Raw genomic sequence first — 15286 nt, 5'->3', positions numbered from 1 at the left:
CAGAACGTGCCCTCCTCAATACCCATCACCAGGCTAACCCATCCTCCCACCCCCCTCAACACACCAATTTTAAAATAAGCTGTAATACATGTATGTGAGGAGCATCATAAGGTGTTCCTAATGGTAACAGGTATCTCTTGTTACCGAATTATGCAGCCCTCTTACTGATTTCCTCAAAGCTCACAGGGATATGTTATTTATAATGCTACCACAGATGTATTAAGAATTTAATACATCTTGGGGTGCCTGGGTGGTTCAGTCGGTTAAGCATCCAACTCTTGATCTCAGCTCAGGTCTTGATCTCAAGGTCATGAGTTCAAACCCCGTGTTGGGCTCCATACTTAAAAAAAAAAAAAAAATTACTGCATCTTAATCTAATCCCCTTTCCCTGATGTTTTTGTACCTTGAAAGCACTAGCCTCCAGATAGAGCCAGGCTGTGGTCTACAATGGACTCTAAGTAATGTTTCTAACCCACATATACTCTACACCCACATAGAAATAAGCACTAGGGGTGCCAATCACTCTAAATCACAGTGATATTTGCAAAAAGGTATTACTTTTGAAGCAACCTATTATAGAATCCTACAGATTTGCAGAAGCCCTTTACAAGTCCCAGGGGAGCAAAAAAGAAAGAAAATTAGGCCAAAACAAGGTATGGTACAAAATTACCACATTTTAAGAAGAAAAAAGTAGACTGGGTAGAAAGAAATCACAGGGTGACCAGGTGCTAAGTGAAAAGAACAGTTGCAGACCCACCACCAAATAGCTGTGTAATACACACCTCTGGGTCTGTTTTTCCAGAATAAAAAGTGGAAATTAGATTAGATGATGGCTCTGGTACCTACAACAACTTTAACTGGTTTTGTATTTGAGGTGAGCTCAGAAAAGTTACGCTCCTGTAGGATTTATCTTTTAGAGGCTTATTAGGTGAATCGATAGATTTAGGGATGCGGATTTGGGTGGAAACATACCAAATGAACATTAAAAGTCAACTTCTAAAAACTGATATTAAAATACTGTACCATTAAATTAGCAATTTTGCTCTCTCGTGATGTATATTCTCGTAACATGTAGGTCTTGTCGGCCTACGTTGAAAAATAAAAAAAGGTTGCAATAAATCTGTTTCTATTGTTACAAAATCCTTTCTGTTAAACAGCACAGCCTATGACAACAGAACAGTTTATAAAAGTAGCATGAAGTCTGACAAGAATATCTTATTCTGCAACGAGATAACGAATTCTCACCAAGAATTCTTAATTATTAATGCCAATCTCTATAAATCACAGTGATATCCATGTAAACAGATTTAATAATTACCACATAAGAGAAATACAAGCAAAAGTTTTACTTTGAAAAAAACATGTATATCTGCAAATGATATGTGCAAGAGATTTTAATATTACTTCATGTTTGGAACTACATCTTTTCCTTAAGCTATGTTATCATCTACCTACATAACCATGGCTACTCTCATGTTTAAAAAAAAAAGCTTAAATTTTATTCTCTCCCATTTCCATAAAATTCTTGTCAAATTGCTTATCTAATAAATCACACTTTTAGTACTTTAACTTCTCCCATTTCCAACTTTTTAAAGTTAGGTTTTAGAAAACAATTTATTACAATTTGGTTTTTGGTGAAACATTATTCAATAAAAGAAAAATCACACAAGATTAAACTCCCTTAAGAAGTTTAATCTTTTCTATTAATAAATACAAATTTTAATCTTAAATCAATAAAAACAGATTAATGCTCACTGAAAAAAAAAATCAGGTAATATAGAAGTACAGAGCAACCACTGCTTCTATAGATATCACTATCCTTAACATTTAGAAATCTCTATACAGGAGTGCCTGGGTGGCTCAGTCGTCAAGCGTCTGCCTTCAGCTCAGGTCATGATCCCAGGGTCCTGGGATCGAGCCCCGCATTGGGCTCCCTGCTCTGCGGGAAGCCTGCTTCTCCCTCTCCCACTCCCCCTGCTTGTGTTCCCTCTCTCGCTGTGTCCCTGTCAAATGAATAAATAAAATCTTAAAAAAAAAAAAAAAGAAATCTCTATACAAAATCTTATATAGGTTCATACTCGCTTTTTAAAATTCAACACTGAGATGCATATCTTTACACATCAGTTAAACGTAACTCTCTGCCACTCATTTTAATTTTAATGGATGTATACTTTTCTACTATATGGATGTAAATTAAATAATTCAAATCAGTTCCCTTGCAGTGAGCATTAAGCTCCTTCCTTCTCTTTTTTGCTATTATAAACAATAGCATTGCCACTAACATCCATATATATACATAAATATATATATATATAAATAACTCTGTACAACTGCCTGATTAATATTTGTGGATTACTGTATATGAGAATGTTTTTAGGATAAATTCCTAAGAAATACTGCTGATTTAAAGCATAAGCATTTTTAAAATTTAGATTTCAACTTTTCTGAGGCAGAAAAATGCAGTCTATCTTTAGTACTTTTGCTACCACTTTTAAAAAGAAAAAAATCATAGTTTTTCCAGGAAAAATATCCACCCATCCCTAAGTGCAGGATTTGGGAACCAACTCCATCTTCCTGGGTTCAAATCCCACTTCCACCACTATTCACTGTAGAACTTGGGCAAGTGACCTAATCTCTTTGCTGTAATTGCCTCAGCTATAAACAGAGATTATACAGCACTTATTTCACAGGGTGGTTGTGAGAGTTCAGTTATTACCACTGCCCTACTGATTACTGGTGGTCTCTTCTCTAATTCACCATTCTACACAATCACAAATCAGAGGTTACAAATCCATTCCAAAAGGACAGGCTGCTATAAGCTACTAGAGGAATTTCCATGATTCAACTTAAGTCTCCCCCTTTTCCAAACACTTTTTTGAAAACCTTGTATGTCAACAGTTCCTTCAGATGGAGTACAGAGCTTTCAAACTTTAGAACAACTGTCAAAATGATTATGTAATACAAACTTCAGGAGGCCATGTGATGGGCATGTTTAATATTAAGACATTATATAAACAATACATATGATAAACAAAGCTAAGAGTTAAGGGACAGTTTTCCTAAACACAGATTAAGTACACATGAAGTTTTTTTAGAAGCATCAGACATCCCCTACTGGGGAGTATCTTTTAGAAAACATTTTTAGCTACCAGAACTTTCAGAAAAGATGTCCTGTTTCGTTAACTGTGCAGTCAACAGTGAATGTAGAACACCCAAACTTAAAGGCTAGAAGGACTGCCATAAAATATAAAGCATTATTTCATTTCAAATTCTCAGACAATAAAACAACATGAACAAGCCCAACATCAACTAGTATATTCATTAAATAAGAATAGATACCTCGTGGTAAAGTCTTGTGTCATTCATTCTGATAAGCACCCCATCGATTCTCAAGAAAAATCGCAACAGCAGGAAAAAGCTAGAAGGCATTACTCTCTGAAAAAAATAGTAAGGCAATATTTTAATGAAAATTAAATATACTACTTTGCTAAAAGAAAGTAATTTTTTTTGAAAATAAATTTTTTTAAAGGCATCAGAGGAAGGCTGAATTAGCAGTATACTGAAATCTCTATAAACTAGAGGTTCTTTGTCATAGCTTCAACTAAGGCACAATATATTGTATTATAATATAAACATCCTGGCTTCGGGTTTCCTACAATAGAAAAATATTTTTTAGGTCAAAAGATATTGAGGTTAAAAAGACTTAAAAAATACCTAAGTAAGGTGAAAATTACAATGTTCACTTTAAAAACTGACAGTACTTACAGTAGATGTCAACATCAGTAATACCAAAATGAAAGAATAACCTATTTCTTTGTTGTTACTTGTCTCTTATTCACTTTACCTTAAATAAAGAGAAGAGACCTTAAATGGAATGGTCTAATTCAGTGCAATGAATTAAGTACTATCTCATACTGCCAAAGACTGGTTTATCAGATCATTATAACATGTTCTTAACATCTTTCATCTGTGTCTTATCTACACATTCTCCCTCGGCAGAGAGCCTACTGCTCCCTCTCCAACTCCCCCTGCTTGTGTTCCCTCTCTCATTATCTCTGTCAAATAGATGAATAAAATCTTAAAAAAAAAAAAAAAAAAGACACAATCCCAATGGTCAGGAAGTTCATCAAAGAGGGAAACAGAGAAACATGATGTGGTAGCTATAGTAACGGGGGTAGGCACAGGCTCACTAAGCACTCAGAGAAAGAAGTATCTACGTTTGCTGAAGAAAGAGAAGGCGGTGGAAAGCTGACCATGCGAAGAGCTGGGGGTGGGGAAGGAGAATTCCAAAAAGAGGAAAGAGCATGTATAAAAAGTTCTGAGACAGGAAATAGCAAGATATATTCAGGGAACTGCCTGCAATTCCATACAAGCACAGAGCAACATTAATGAAGGGCGAAGAAATAACAAGATAACCCATTAATAACAGTGCTTTACTGCCTAGATGGTCACCAGCTACGGGCCAAGCTCTCCTTCCTTAGGACCATTTTTTTTTTTAAGATTTACTTATTTATTTGAGGGGGGGAGGGAGAATCTCAAGCAGACTCCCCACTGAGTGCAGAGTTCGATTTGGGGCTCGATCCCAGGACCCTGAGATCGTGACCTGAGCCAAAATCAAGAGTCGGATGCTTAACTGGCTGAGCCACCCATGTGCCCCCTGCCTTAGGACCTTTACACACCCCATTGCCAGAGCTAATGCTTACTTGTCTTCGGATCTCAGTGTAAATGTTCCTTCTACAGAGAAGCCTTTCCTACCATTCCATAATCACAGTAGATTTCTCCTGTTATCTTCTCTCCACTCCCTTTATAAATTAACAGATCTATAACTACATCCATTTATGTGTTTACTTGCTTAAAGCCCACGTCCCTCCACTTGACTGTAGGCTCCATAAGAGTGCGAATGAACAGTGAGCAGTGTTTTGTTCATCACTGTGTCCCTACTGCCTAGACGAGGAGCTGGCACACAGTGGGTGCTCACTGAAAGAGAGGCTAGAGCTCTCTTTGCTGGAGAAAAGGCTCGCAGTCACACTGCAAACTGATGGGATTACCAGCAACAGACTTAAAAGCAAGACTTAGAATAAAGAAGAGCTTGGAGGAAGAACCTGACCTCGGACAACTTGCTGTGTCACAACAAACTGACTGGGAAGCACATCATTACTTGACAGAGTGCTACTTGTAATTACTGAAAAGATTGATTGGCAACATTTTTTCAAATTTCCAAATTAATTATTAACACACTGGGCCCAACGCAGGCAGCAATCATTTCAGCATGGCAGAGGGGAGACTAGGAATTAGAAGACCCAAGTTCTAGTCCCAATTGCATAATTCAACTGTGTGGGGATGTTTGGAAATTTCTGAAGGTGTTTTTCTCACAATGATGAGCAACTGCAATATTTAGCAGTTGAAGACCAGAGATGTTAGATGTTCTGTAATGCACAAGACAATCCTACACAACAAAGTCCAATCCTGCATCCCAGAAAACTTCCAAATATCTTAACTTGGCATTCACATGGCTTAAAACAAAACAAAACAAAACAACAATTTATACTGATCTGACCTTAGAATTGAATTCCATTTTACATATAAATGCAAAATTCACTCAATTTCCAGGAACACAATTACCTTGTAAATGAAGGAAAGATTATACTTTGCTTCACTTGGAACTTAAGGGCTGTTCACCATTTTTGAAAAATTACATCACCGATGGCAGTCCTGATCGTGTTACCTGAGTCCTTCCCTGACAGCCGGCACCTCCGCCAGCCCACGTCTAGATCCAGCTGTGGCTTCACAGTGAGTCAGTATGCAAATGTATGTACCTGACTCCTTCATTATGTCTTGTAGTGCAGTCATATCATGCACTGACATACTGAAATACCTATTTTATCCTAAATCAATGTCCTTTTCTTTTTTATTTTATAATTAGGACATTATGTTGGTTTATTGGAAAGAAGATGGGTTATATGATCTATGAATTACATTTCAGGGTAGTAAAAGGGAGGGGATGCTTAAAGTATTTGGTAAAACAAAACAAAACAAAACAAAACAAAAAAACAATGGTGCAATGTTTAGCTACCAGAACTTTCAGAAAAGATGTCCTGTTTCGTTAACTGTGCAGTCAACAGTGAATGTAGAACACCCAAACTTAAAGGCTAGAAGGACTGCCATAAAATATAAAGCATTATTTCATTTCAAATTCTCAGACAGACAATAAAACAACATGAACAAGCCCAACATCAACTAGTATATTCATTAAATAAGAATAGATAGTGTTGAGAACCACTAATTGAGAGCAAGTTACTAAACCACCCAAGGTCTCCTTCTTCATCTATAAAAATAGGGGATGTGAAGAAACAATTTCTTAGGCTCTGTCTCTGTAAAATACGGCATTTCAATAGGACTACATTTCAACGAAAGCTACCTCTGCACAGGCACTGTGGGACTTTTTGTCCCCAGAGATGAAAGATATGTTCCTACCTGGTATACTTGGACTCTTAAGTAAAACATGGAAGTAGAAGGTAGACAACATTCACTCCTGACTACTCAGAATGGAACTAACCATTAGCTGTAAAAACCATTACAGAACATAACAGCATTGTCAGTATTTGGGAGATAGGGAATTTATTTCCTTTGAAAGCTAAAAACTTACATATTAGCATGAAAATAGCTTTCCTTTAGATCTTTGTCAGAGGAGTCCTATCAGCTGTAAACCCTACCAAGGACAGTATATTAGAACACAAAATCCTAACCTAAAAACAAACATTGCTGAAAGAACCTAATTTAGAAAACAAATCAGGGATCCCTGGGTGGCTCAGTCAGTTAAGTGGTTGGCTCAGGTCATGATCCCAGGGTCCAGGAATCGAGTCCCTCAACGGGCTCCTTGCTCAGCAGGGAGCCTGCTTCTCCCTCTCCCTCTGCAGCTCCCCCTGCTTGTACTCTCTCTCTCTCTCTGACAAATAAATAAAATCTTAAAAAACAAAACAAAACAAAAATTAATTCCTGAAATATCCTGTAATTAGATATAGGTAATGCTACTCACACAAAATTATCAAAACTCCGAAGAAACTCACTGAAGCAAATCCAAAAACAACCCAGACCTCATGGTGCACAGAGCTCTAAATCTACTCTTTCTCCCTGGGGTTCTGTGCCATAGGAAATTTTCTTTTTTTAATTAAAACTGTCTAGGTTTAGAATTAAAAATTAAGATGGTAAAAACACTTCAAAACCTGAAACAAATAAATTAAAAGCAACCTAAAAGGCTCTATCTAACAGTATCAGGAATCTAAAGTAAGTCACTTTGTTTATATAAGCAGCTTCCACATTACAGTATCATTTCTTTTGAGTGTTTTATAATTATTATGGAAACCAAAAAACCAAACATTCATAAGCAACTAGATTTACAATTCTAAAACAAGACCTTTTTAGCACTTTTCTGGCCAAGATTAAAATACCAAGTAAAGGCAATGAACATTACTACCATTATCCCAGATAATTCCAAGAACATTTTGAAAGTGAAAGAAATCTATACAGCTGTCCCTTGAACAACACGGGTTTGAACTGTGCGAGTCCACATATGCTGATTTTTTCCGACAAATTTTCTCTTCTCTATTTTCTCTTCCCTATTGATGGTCTTAATAACATTTTCTTTTCTCTAGCTTACTTTATTCTAAGAATACAGTATATAAAACATATAAAATGCAAAATATGTGTAATCAACTGTTTATGTTATCAGTAAGACTTCTGGTCAACAGTAGGCTATTAGTAGTTAAGTTCTGGGGGAGTCAAAAGTTATACAAGGATTTTCAACTTTTTTTTTTAAGATTTTATTTATTTGAGAGAGAGAGAGAGTACGTGTGCACACAAGTAGGGGGAGTGGCAGAGGGAGAGGGAGAAGCAGTTTCCCCGCCGAGCAGGGATCCCAAAGTGGGGCTTGATCCCAGGACCCTGGGATCATGACCTGAGCTGAAGGCAGATGCTTAACCGACTGAGCACCCCCGCAAGGCGCCCCAAGGATTTTCAACTTCTGAGGGAGGGTTATTGGTACCCTTAATTCCTACACTGTTCAAGAGTCAGCTGTTTATTCCATACCCCCAATCAAAGTCCTAGCCATCGGGAAAGATATAAGGTAGTCCTTAAAATTTTATACTTATTTTTAGAAGTTCCTCAGAGGGCTCTGTTAAACTAAAAATAATCTGAGACGGTTCACATTTTATCTGAAAGCAATTGGGAAAAATGTAAAGTCAGAAAATGCTCTAAGTTAAATGGCCTCAAGTGAGCTTAAGTGGAAAGGACCCAGCAGGGGCTCCAGGATAGTGGTGGTCCTTCACGCTCGGGCGCAGGCTGGTGACGAGACAGCCTGTACTACTGGGACAGATGTCACGAAGAGCCCGCTCAGAAAATACCTCCCTGTCACTGTGTTCTACCACCAGCCCTCTCTCTGGCCTGGCTGGACAAACTTACACACCTAGAACTCAGATCAGGACCGCCTCCTCTAAAAAGCCTTTCCTGCCCTATTCTCTCCATTCCCATGTGTCTACCCAACCTTCTAGTCAACACACACACAGCAAGTGTACTATGGATAGTCAAACAAGGAATATTCTCTGTCCCATTGTGTTAAGAGATAACTAAATCTCTAATCTGCCTAGGTAATTCTGCTAAAACTCCAGGTTTGGGATCACTGGACTAGCAGTAGGCTTACCTACATCCTGTGCCCCTTTCCTCCTATCACCACGGAAGAAGCATCTCTCCTGTCTAAGGCTAATCCTTCCTACCATGAGCTAGATCCTAGAAGATTATGAGCAAAGGCAGAGTCAGACTGATCCACTGTGTGACTGATCTCGGGCAAGTGACTTAGTATCTCTGACCCTCCATTTCCTCTCACTGTGTAGAATTTCCCCAAGGATAAGAAGATAATATAGACAAGTATCTAACACGGTGTCTGTGAAATAATAGAAAATAGATATATATTGGTCTCTGTTTCTGGTTCCTGACAGAGGGCTTCTGAAACCCTTGTAAATTCCTAAGTGATAAGAGCACTTAGGAACATCTTTTGTTCTAGTGAAGCAAATCTGGGTGGGCACCAGGGTGGGGATGGTCCCCAGAAAGACGAGGCCATGATTAGAAGCTTGGATTTTCAGTTCCAACCCTCACTTTCCAGAGAGAAGAGAGGAGCTGGAAATGGAGTTAATAACTGACCACACCCATATGAGGAAGCCTCCATAAAATCCTAAGAGTATGGGGTTCAGAGAGTTTCCAGGTTGGTGAACACCAGGAGGGAAAAGTACCCCAACACCAAGAGGGTAAATCCCCAAGAGGGATCATCTATATCTCTGTTACCAAACCCTTTAATAAACTGGTAAACATAAGTCAGTGTTACCCTGTGAGCTGTTCTAGCAAATAATCAAATCCAAGGGGAAGAGGTCATAGGAACCTCCAATTTGTAGCCCAGTTGGACAGAAGCTGTGGGTAATCTGGAGACCTACCACTTGTGGCTGGCACTGAAGAGGTAGGGTTGGGGGTTGGCAGTCTTGTGGGGGGTGGGCAGTCCCCTTAACCTGTGGGATCTGACAGTATCACCAAGTAGATAGTGAGTTATATTGCAGGACATCCAGCTAATGTCGCAGAATTCTTGGTGCGGGGAAAAAAACCTACACATCTGATGTCAGAAGCATTCTGAGTGTGAGAGTAAAGGAGAAACCTAGGAGGAGAAGACTGGAGTTCTTCCAACCCAGTGTCTCACAGATAGTAAAGGCTCAAAGCCTTCCTCTTCCTCCCCTCCTCCTCATCCCCATGAGCACCTGAACCTGCTAGTCTTCCCATATTTTTTTTAAAGATTTTATTTATTCATTAGAGAGAGAGGGAGGGGAAGGGCAGAGGGAATAGCAGACTCCCTGCCAAGCAGGGAGCCCAATCCCCAGGACCCCGAGATCACGAACCGAGCCGAAATCAAGAGTTAGATGCTTAACCGACTGAGCCACCCAGGTGCCCCTAGTTTTCCCCATATTTAGAAAAACAAAAAACACACACACTTCTGTTAACCTCATGTCCTCTCGTAGGCACATCTCTGTTTCTTCTCATCCAGGAAGTTTTTTGGAAGTTTGGTCTACTCCTTGTCTCCAACTCCACATCTTTCACTTACCCCCTCACCATGTAACTTAAACTGCGCTTGCCAAAGTGAATAACAATATCTTACTTGCTAAAACCAAAAACAAGGTTTTTAGTCTAGTGTACACCATCCCATTCTAAGATTCCATTCTAAGATCTCCTTACAGCATGATACTTTCATGTCCTTCTTGAAAAGTTCTGCTTCCTTAGCTTCTCAGGCACCACATTCCTGGTTTTTCACCTACATTTATATCTACCAGGCTAATCTTTGCTTCTATAGAAGGAACTTCATCTGGGGGCACCTTGGTGGCTTACTGGTTGGGCATCAGACTCTTGATTTCTGCTAAGGTCGTGATCTCCGGGTCGTCTGATGGAGCCCTGCGTGGAGCCCCACCTCTGGCTCCTCGCTCAGCATGGAGCCCGCTTCTCCCTCTCCCTCTGCCCCCCCCACTTGTTGTGTGCTCTCTCTCTCTCAAATAAATAAATAAAATCTTTAAAATAAAAAGTTAAACAAGGTAAGGGGTGCCTGGGTGGTGAAGTCAGTTCAGCATGCAGACGCTTGGTGTTGGCTCGGGTAGTGATCTCAGGGTGGTGAGCTCAACCCCCGCATGGGGCTGTGAGAGCTCAGCGTGGAGTCTTCTTGAGATTCGCTCTCCCTCTGCCCCTCCCCCACCTGTGCATGTGCTCTCTCTCAAATCTTTTTAAAAAAATAAAAATAGGAACGCCTGGGTGGCTCAGTCGGTTAAACGTCTGTCTTCAGCTCAGGTCATGATTCCAGGGTCCTGGGATCGAGCCCCCCATCGGGCTCCCTGCTCAGTGGGGAGCCTGCTTCTCCCTCTGCCTGCCGTTCCCCCTGCTTGTGCTCTGTCTCTCACTCTCTCTCTGACAAATACATAAAATCTTTGAAAAAATAAAAAAATAAAAATAAAAAATAAAGTTACATAAGGTAAAATGAAAGAACATGTTAGGATGATGTTGTTCCTCACTGAGACTTAGCTACTATTTACACTGGTACACACGTAATACATTTATGCCCATCCTCTCCAACTCCTTCACTCACAAAAACACATGTGCTCCCCACATAGCCACCTATTTGGATACAAATGCATACTCAGATATGCAAACCCACAAGGAACATTTCACACAGTCAGTTAGTCATAGTAGGTGGGTGGGCAAGTAGAAAGGTACATGACTGGATGAGTTGGAAAGTGAGCAAATCTAAATGACAAAAGCTGAATTGAGGGAGGGTTATAGGTGAACAAGGGAGTAAGGTGCTAAAAAAACAATTATCTAATGGCAGAATAATGATAGATATTAGATGGTACAAAGAAAACTGTCATTAATTAGTTTCATGACCTTAGATAAACCAAACTTTTGGGCCTTGTCTATAAAACACAGAAGCTAGACTAAGGGATTCTCTACACATTCATTATAATTCCAAAATTCTGTGATTGTATAGAAAAACTTAACTTTAAAACATATTGCTGTTTTGATCTATTGTTTTCATTCCTTATCATTTCAATCACAACACCCACAGCCATTATGCTCCAACCACAATTTCTGATGCTGGGGCCCTGCCTTTGACAGACCTTATGATAAGTGCTATAATCAAGGGGTTTAAAAAAAAAAGTACTGATAGGGGTCTGGCAGAGGAATATTTAACTCTGCCTAGGGGAGCTGTTGTGTGCCTTACAGAGGAGATGACATCTCAGCTGGGTCTTAAGGGATAAGGCATGTAATACAAAGTTTCAGTTGAAATTTTTCTATAAAGTGTTAGAAACCCAATTATGACCTAACAGTAAACACATATGAGTAACTGCTAATGAGCTATGTATTATTCTTTTTAAAGATGTCCCACCAATAACATTGTAAATGGAAGTAGTCCTCCAGACAGAAAAGAATACAAAAGGAGAAGGGAATTCACACGTGTCATTTCTGTTTTCCACTTCTGTGCTCAAGATGGAAGTGCAGTTTCTGAGACACCGAAATTCTAACACCCATGCTGCTACCTGCAGATCCTTTCAACAGAATCTTTAATTCAAAAGTGAAAATTAAGCCATAATTTTCATTCAAATTAAATAGTAAGCAGACAAACTATAAAGTAGCCAGGCAGCTCTTAAAATGTTTGGCTGAACTAAAGTTTAGGAATATACTAAGGTTTTCTGAACTTTGTAATGGATATGAAGATGCACTCTAGACCCAAGTGATACTTTACATGATACCATGTTAAGACTGTGATTCTAAGTGAGTCTTATATTTCTGACCAATGGTAAGAATGGAAGAAGGAAGTTAATTTTAAACAAAAATCATAGTACTCACAATTTTCACACTCAGGCTTGAAACTCCATGATCATGAAGTTCATCCTCAAACAGGAGAACCTCTTCAAAAAATTTAATCTGTTCTCTGGCTTTCAATTTCTCGGTATCTATATGATCTGTTGTAGGTACAACCTGAAAGAAAAAATTCAATAAGGAACACATACGAATTTAAAGAGCTAGAGTCACAGGAAAAATAGTTTTTCTACCAGCTTTGTCTTCATAGCCAGAGCACACAGTTCTACTTTTGGGTGTCGTCAGTAGACATTAAAGATGAGATATGCAAAAAAAAAAAAAAAAAGGGAGGCACCTGGGTGGCTCAGTCGTTAAGCGTCTGCCTTCAGCTTGGGTCATGATCCCAGGGTCCTGGGATCCAGTCCCGCATCGGGTTCCTTGCTCAGCGGGAAGCCTGCTTCTCCCTCTCCCACTCCCCCCTGCCTGTGTTCCTTCTCTCTCTCTCTCTCTGTCAAATAAATAAATAAAAATCTTAAAAAAAAAAAAAAAAAGAGATGAGACATGCTCCTTGTCCCTGAAAAACTTCAGGTACTACAGCTGGCTGATATTGTAGCTTCACAAAACAGAGAGTCAAAAATTCATCATCTTTCATAAAAGTCAAATTCAAATCATGTGTTCTGTTGTGATTATGAGAAAATTAATCATCTGAAAATTAGTGTGATGAACTATTATCATAGATGTCCCAAGCAGTTTTGTGCTGTGAAAGTCCACCTTTAAGACACTGGTTTGGAACTTAAAAAATTCCCATTAGAATCTTGTTATATATTTTAGATTCCCAGCCTCGCTTCCCCAAACCTACAAACAAAATAGTGTTTTAAATAAGGAGGTAAATAAGAACTTTCAGAGAAATTCTGAGGGAAAAACTCCTAGCATTCCAAAGGGCTTTAGAAGATGCTGGCTATTTCTTCACTGTATTATTTTGTAGCTCACGGACACACATATTCACAACCCAACAAGAGCATCAACAATGTTAACAAGGCAAATCACATCAGTAGCTTACTAAGTCCAAGCATCTCCTAACAGCTATAGAGTAGGATCTGAGATAGCATTCTTTACTCCACCCAATTTCACTAAAAGATATTCAGCTTTTCTATTCTTTGACATAGTTGTATAGTTGTATCATAAATACACACAATGCCTGTCAAACCACAGGTGTTCAGTAAATGGCAGCTATTATTTTACTTTTCTCAGTAGCATGATGAGGTAATTTGACTCATGGACAGAATTACAAAATGGAGAGTAGTTTGCGAAAACTGGACAAGAATTAGAAGAATATGATAAAGGATGTTCAGAGACTGCATGGATTGGGGCGGGGGAATAGTTTAAAGGAGTATTATGGGATGTAGGGGGAAGAGATTATGATGACAAGTAGCAGTGTGCACAGGAGTCCCAAGAGGTGAAAAAAAATGTCCAGAGTTCTTCCATGTTCGCTCACAGATAACGCTTTAGCCCTCTGCAATTTTTTTCCAAAATGTGTCTGGAGCAGACCTGAGACCACATACAAAGGTGAAAATTGGGAGTGGGAAGGGAGGTGAGGGGCGGCGAAAGGGCAACATACCCAGCGCCTTGTGTCACCTGCATGTTTGTGTTCTATTTAAGACAAAAGCTGGTGCTTCTAGGACTGCCAAGAGCATAAAACTTCAGTCAGTATAAACACAACTTCTAAGTTCCCTACTTTTTATTTAGCTTTAGTTCAAAGGAACACATTTGTAAGATCCTCCTTATAAAAACATCTGACTTCAAAAAAATTAACCAATCATTATATCCATTTTCTCATTAGTAAATGGCTACTTCACTAATGTTCCATATATACCTTCACAAGGGATTGATAAAAATGAATCTGTTTGCCATTTACTCGTTCTTACAAAATACTTGAAAGAGAAAGACAGAAAATAATTAGATAAAACATGGGTTAGGGATGTTCATTATATTTAATTTATCTATACTATCTTCATTTGCAAGGACAAATATGTTTAAAACATATTTTCTCTTCCTCAACTCTATTTATGTCCTCCCTAAACTCAGGCATCTGAAAAGAAAGGGGGGAAAACACCAAAACCAACAGCTCAATTGAAAACAGATCAAACACTTCTGGCTTCTAGTATTGTCAGAATAAGTAACCCAGACAAATCCTCTTGCTGAAGACAACTTAAAAGCTGAATGAAAAAACAAAAACTTCTTAAAAACAGCAAATGGTCAAGATGCAGAAGAATTACTGGACTGAGACCTGAAAAAGGAGTGGAGCCCAGAAAAAGTGCAAGTGAGCCTGTAGTTGGCTGGTTGGGGCCTGGAGGCATCTGGAATGGCTGATCCAGGGGAGAGGCTGGGCTCTGCTGTTTTTTGGCTCCATCACTGCTCAGTGCTCACGAAGGACAGGGACCTTGGAGAATTCCCTGCGCCCCTCCCAATTTTGGGATGATACCCTATAATGCTCCACTGGTTTCACAACTTCTTATATTACAGGCCTAGAAACCTCAAACTCTGGTCCCAAACCAGAGGTTAGCAAACTAAGACCTGTAGGCCAGATGTGGCCAAATGTGGCCCATCACCTATTTTTGCATGAATTGTGAGCTAAGAATCATTTTTACATTTTTTAAATGATTGGAAAAAGCAGTTAAGTTAAAAAAAGAATATTTCATGACACATGAAATTCAAATTCATTATATGAACACATATATGAATTCATATATATTTCACTATATGAAACTCAAATTTCCATGTCCCTAAGTAAAATTTTACTGAAACAAAGCCATGACCATTCATTTACTTGTCGTCTATGGCTGCTTTCAACTATAATAGCACAGCTGAGCAGCCGCAATGTAGACTCTATAACCCTCAAAGCCTAAATAAAACA

General features: G+C 39.0%; 1 protein-coding gene across 1 annotated transcript in view; it reads right to left on the bottom strand.

Annotated features, from left to right (window-relative positions):
- TIPRL (TOR signaling pathway regulator) overlaps positions 1–15286 on the bottom strand; it is a 31202-nt gene that overhangs the window by 2215 nt on the left and 13701 nt on the right. Inside the window, exons 4-6 of the mRNA XM_032389355.1 lie at positions 12421–12552; positions 3340–3435; positions 1024–1086 (exon numbers count right to left, since the gene is read on the bottom strand). Coding sequence (XP_032245246.1) covers positions 1024–1086; positions 3340–3435; positions 12421–12552 — 291 coding nt within the window. The remainder of the gene's footprint in view (positions 1–1023; positions 1087–3339; positions 3436–12420; positions 12553–15286) is intronic.

Source organism: Phoca vitulina, unplaced genomic scaffold (assembly GCF_004348235.1).
Source record: "Phoca vitulina isolate PV1807 unplaced genomic scaffold, GSC_HSeal_1.0 scaffold54, whole genome shotgun sequence".
Lineage (NCBI taxonomy): Eukaryota > Metazoa > Chordata > Mammalia > Carnivora > Phocidae > Phoca > Phoca vitulina.
The sequence above is the reverse complement of the archived record's forward strand: the minus strand, read 5'-3'. Positions and strand labels throughout refer to the sequence as shown.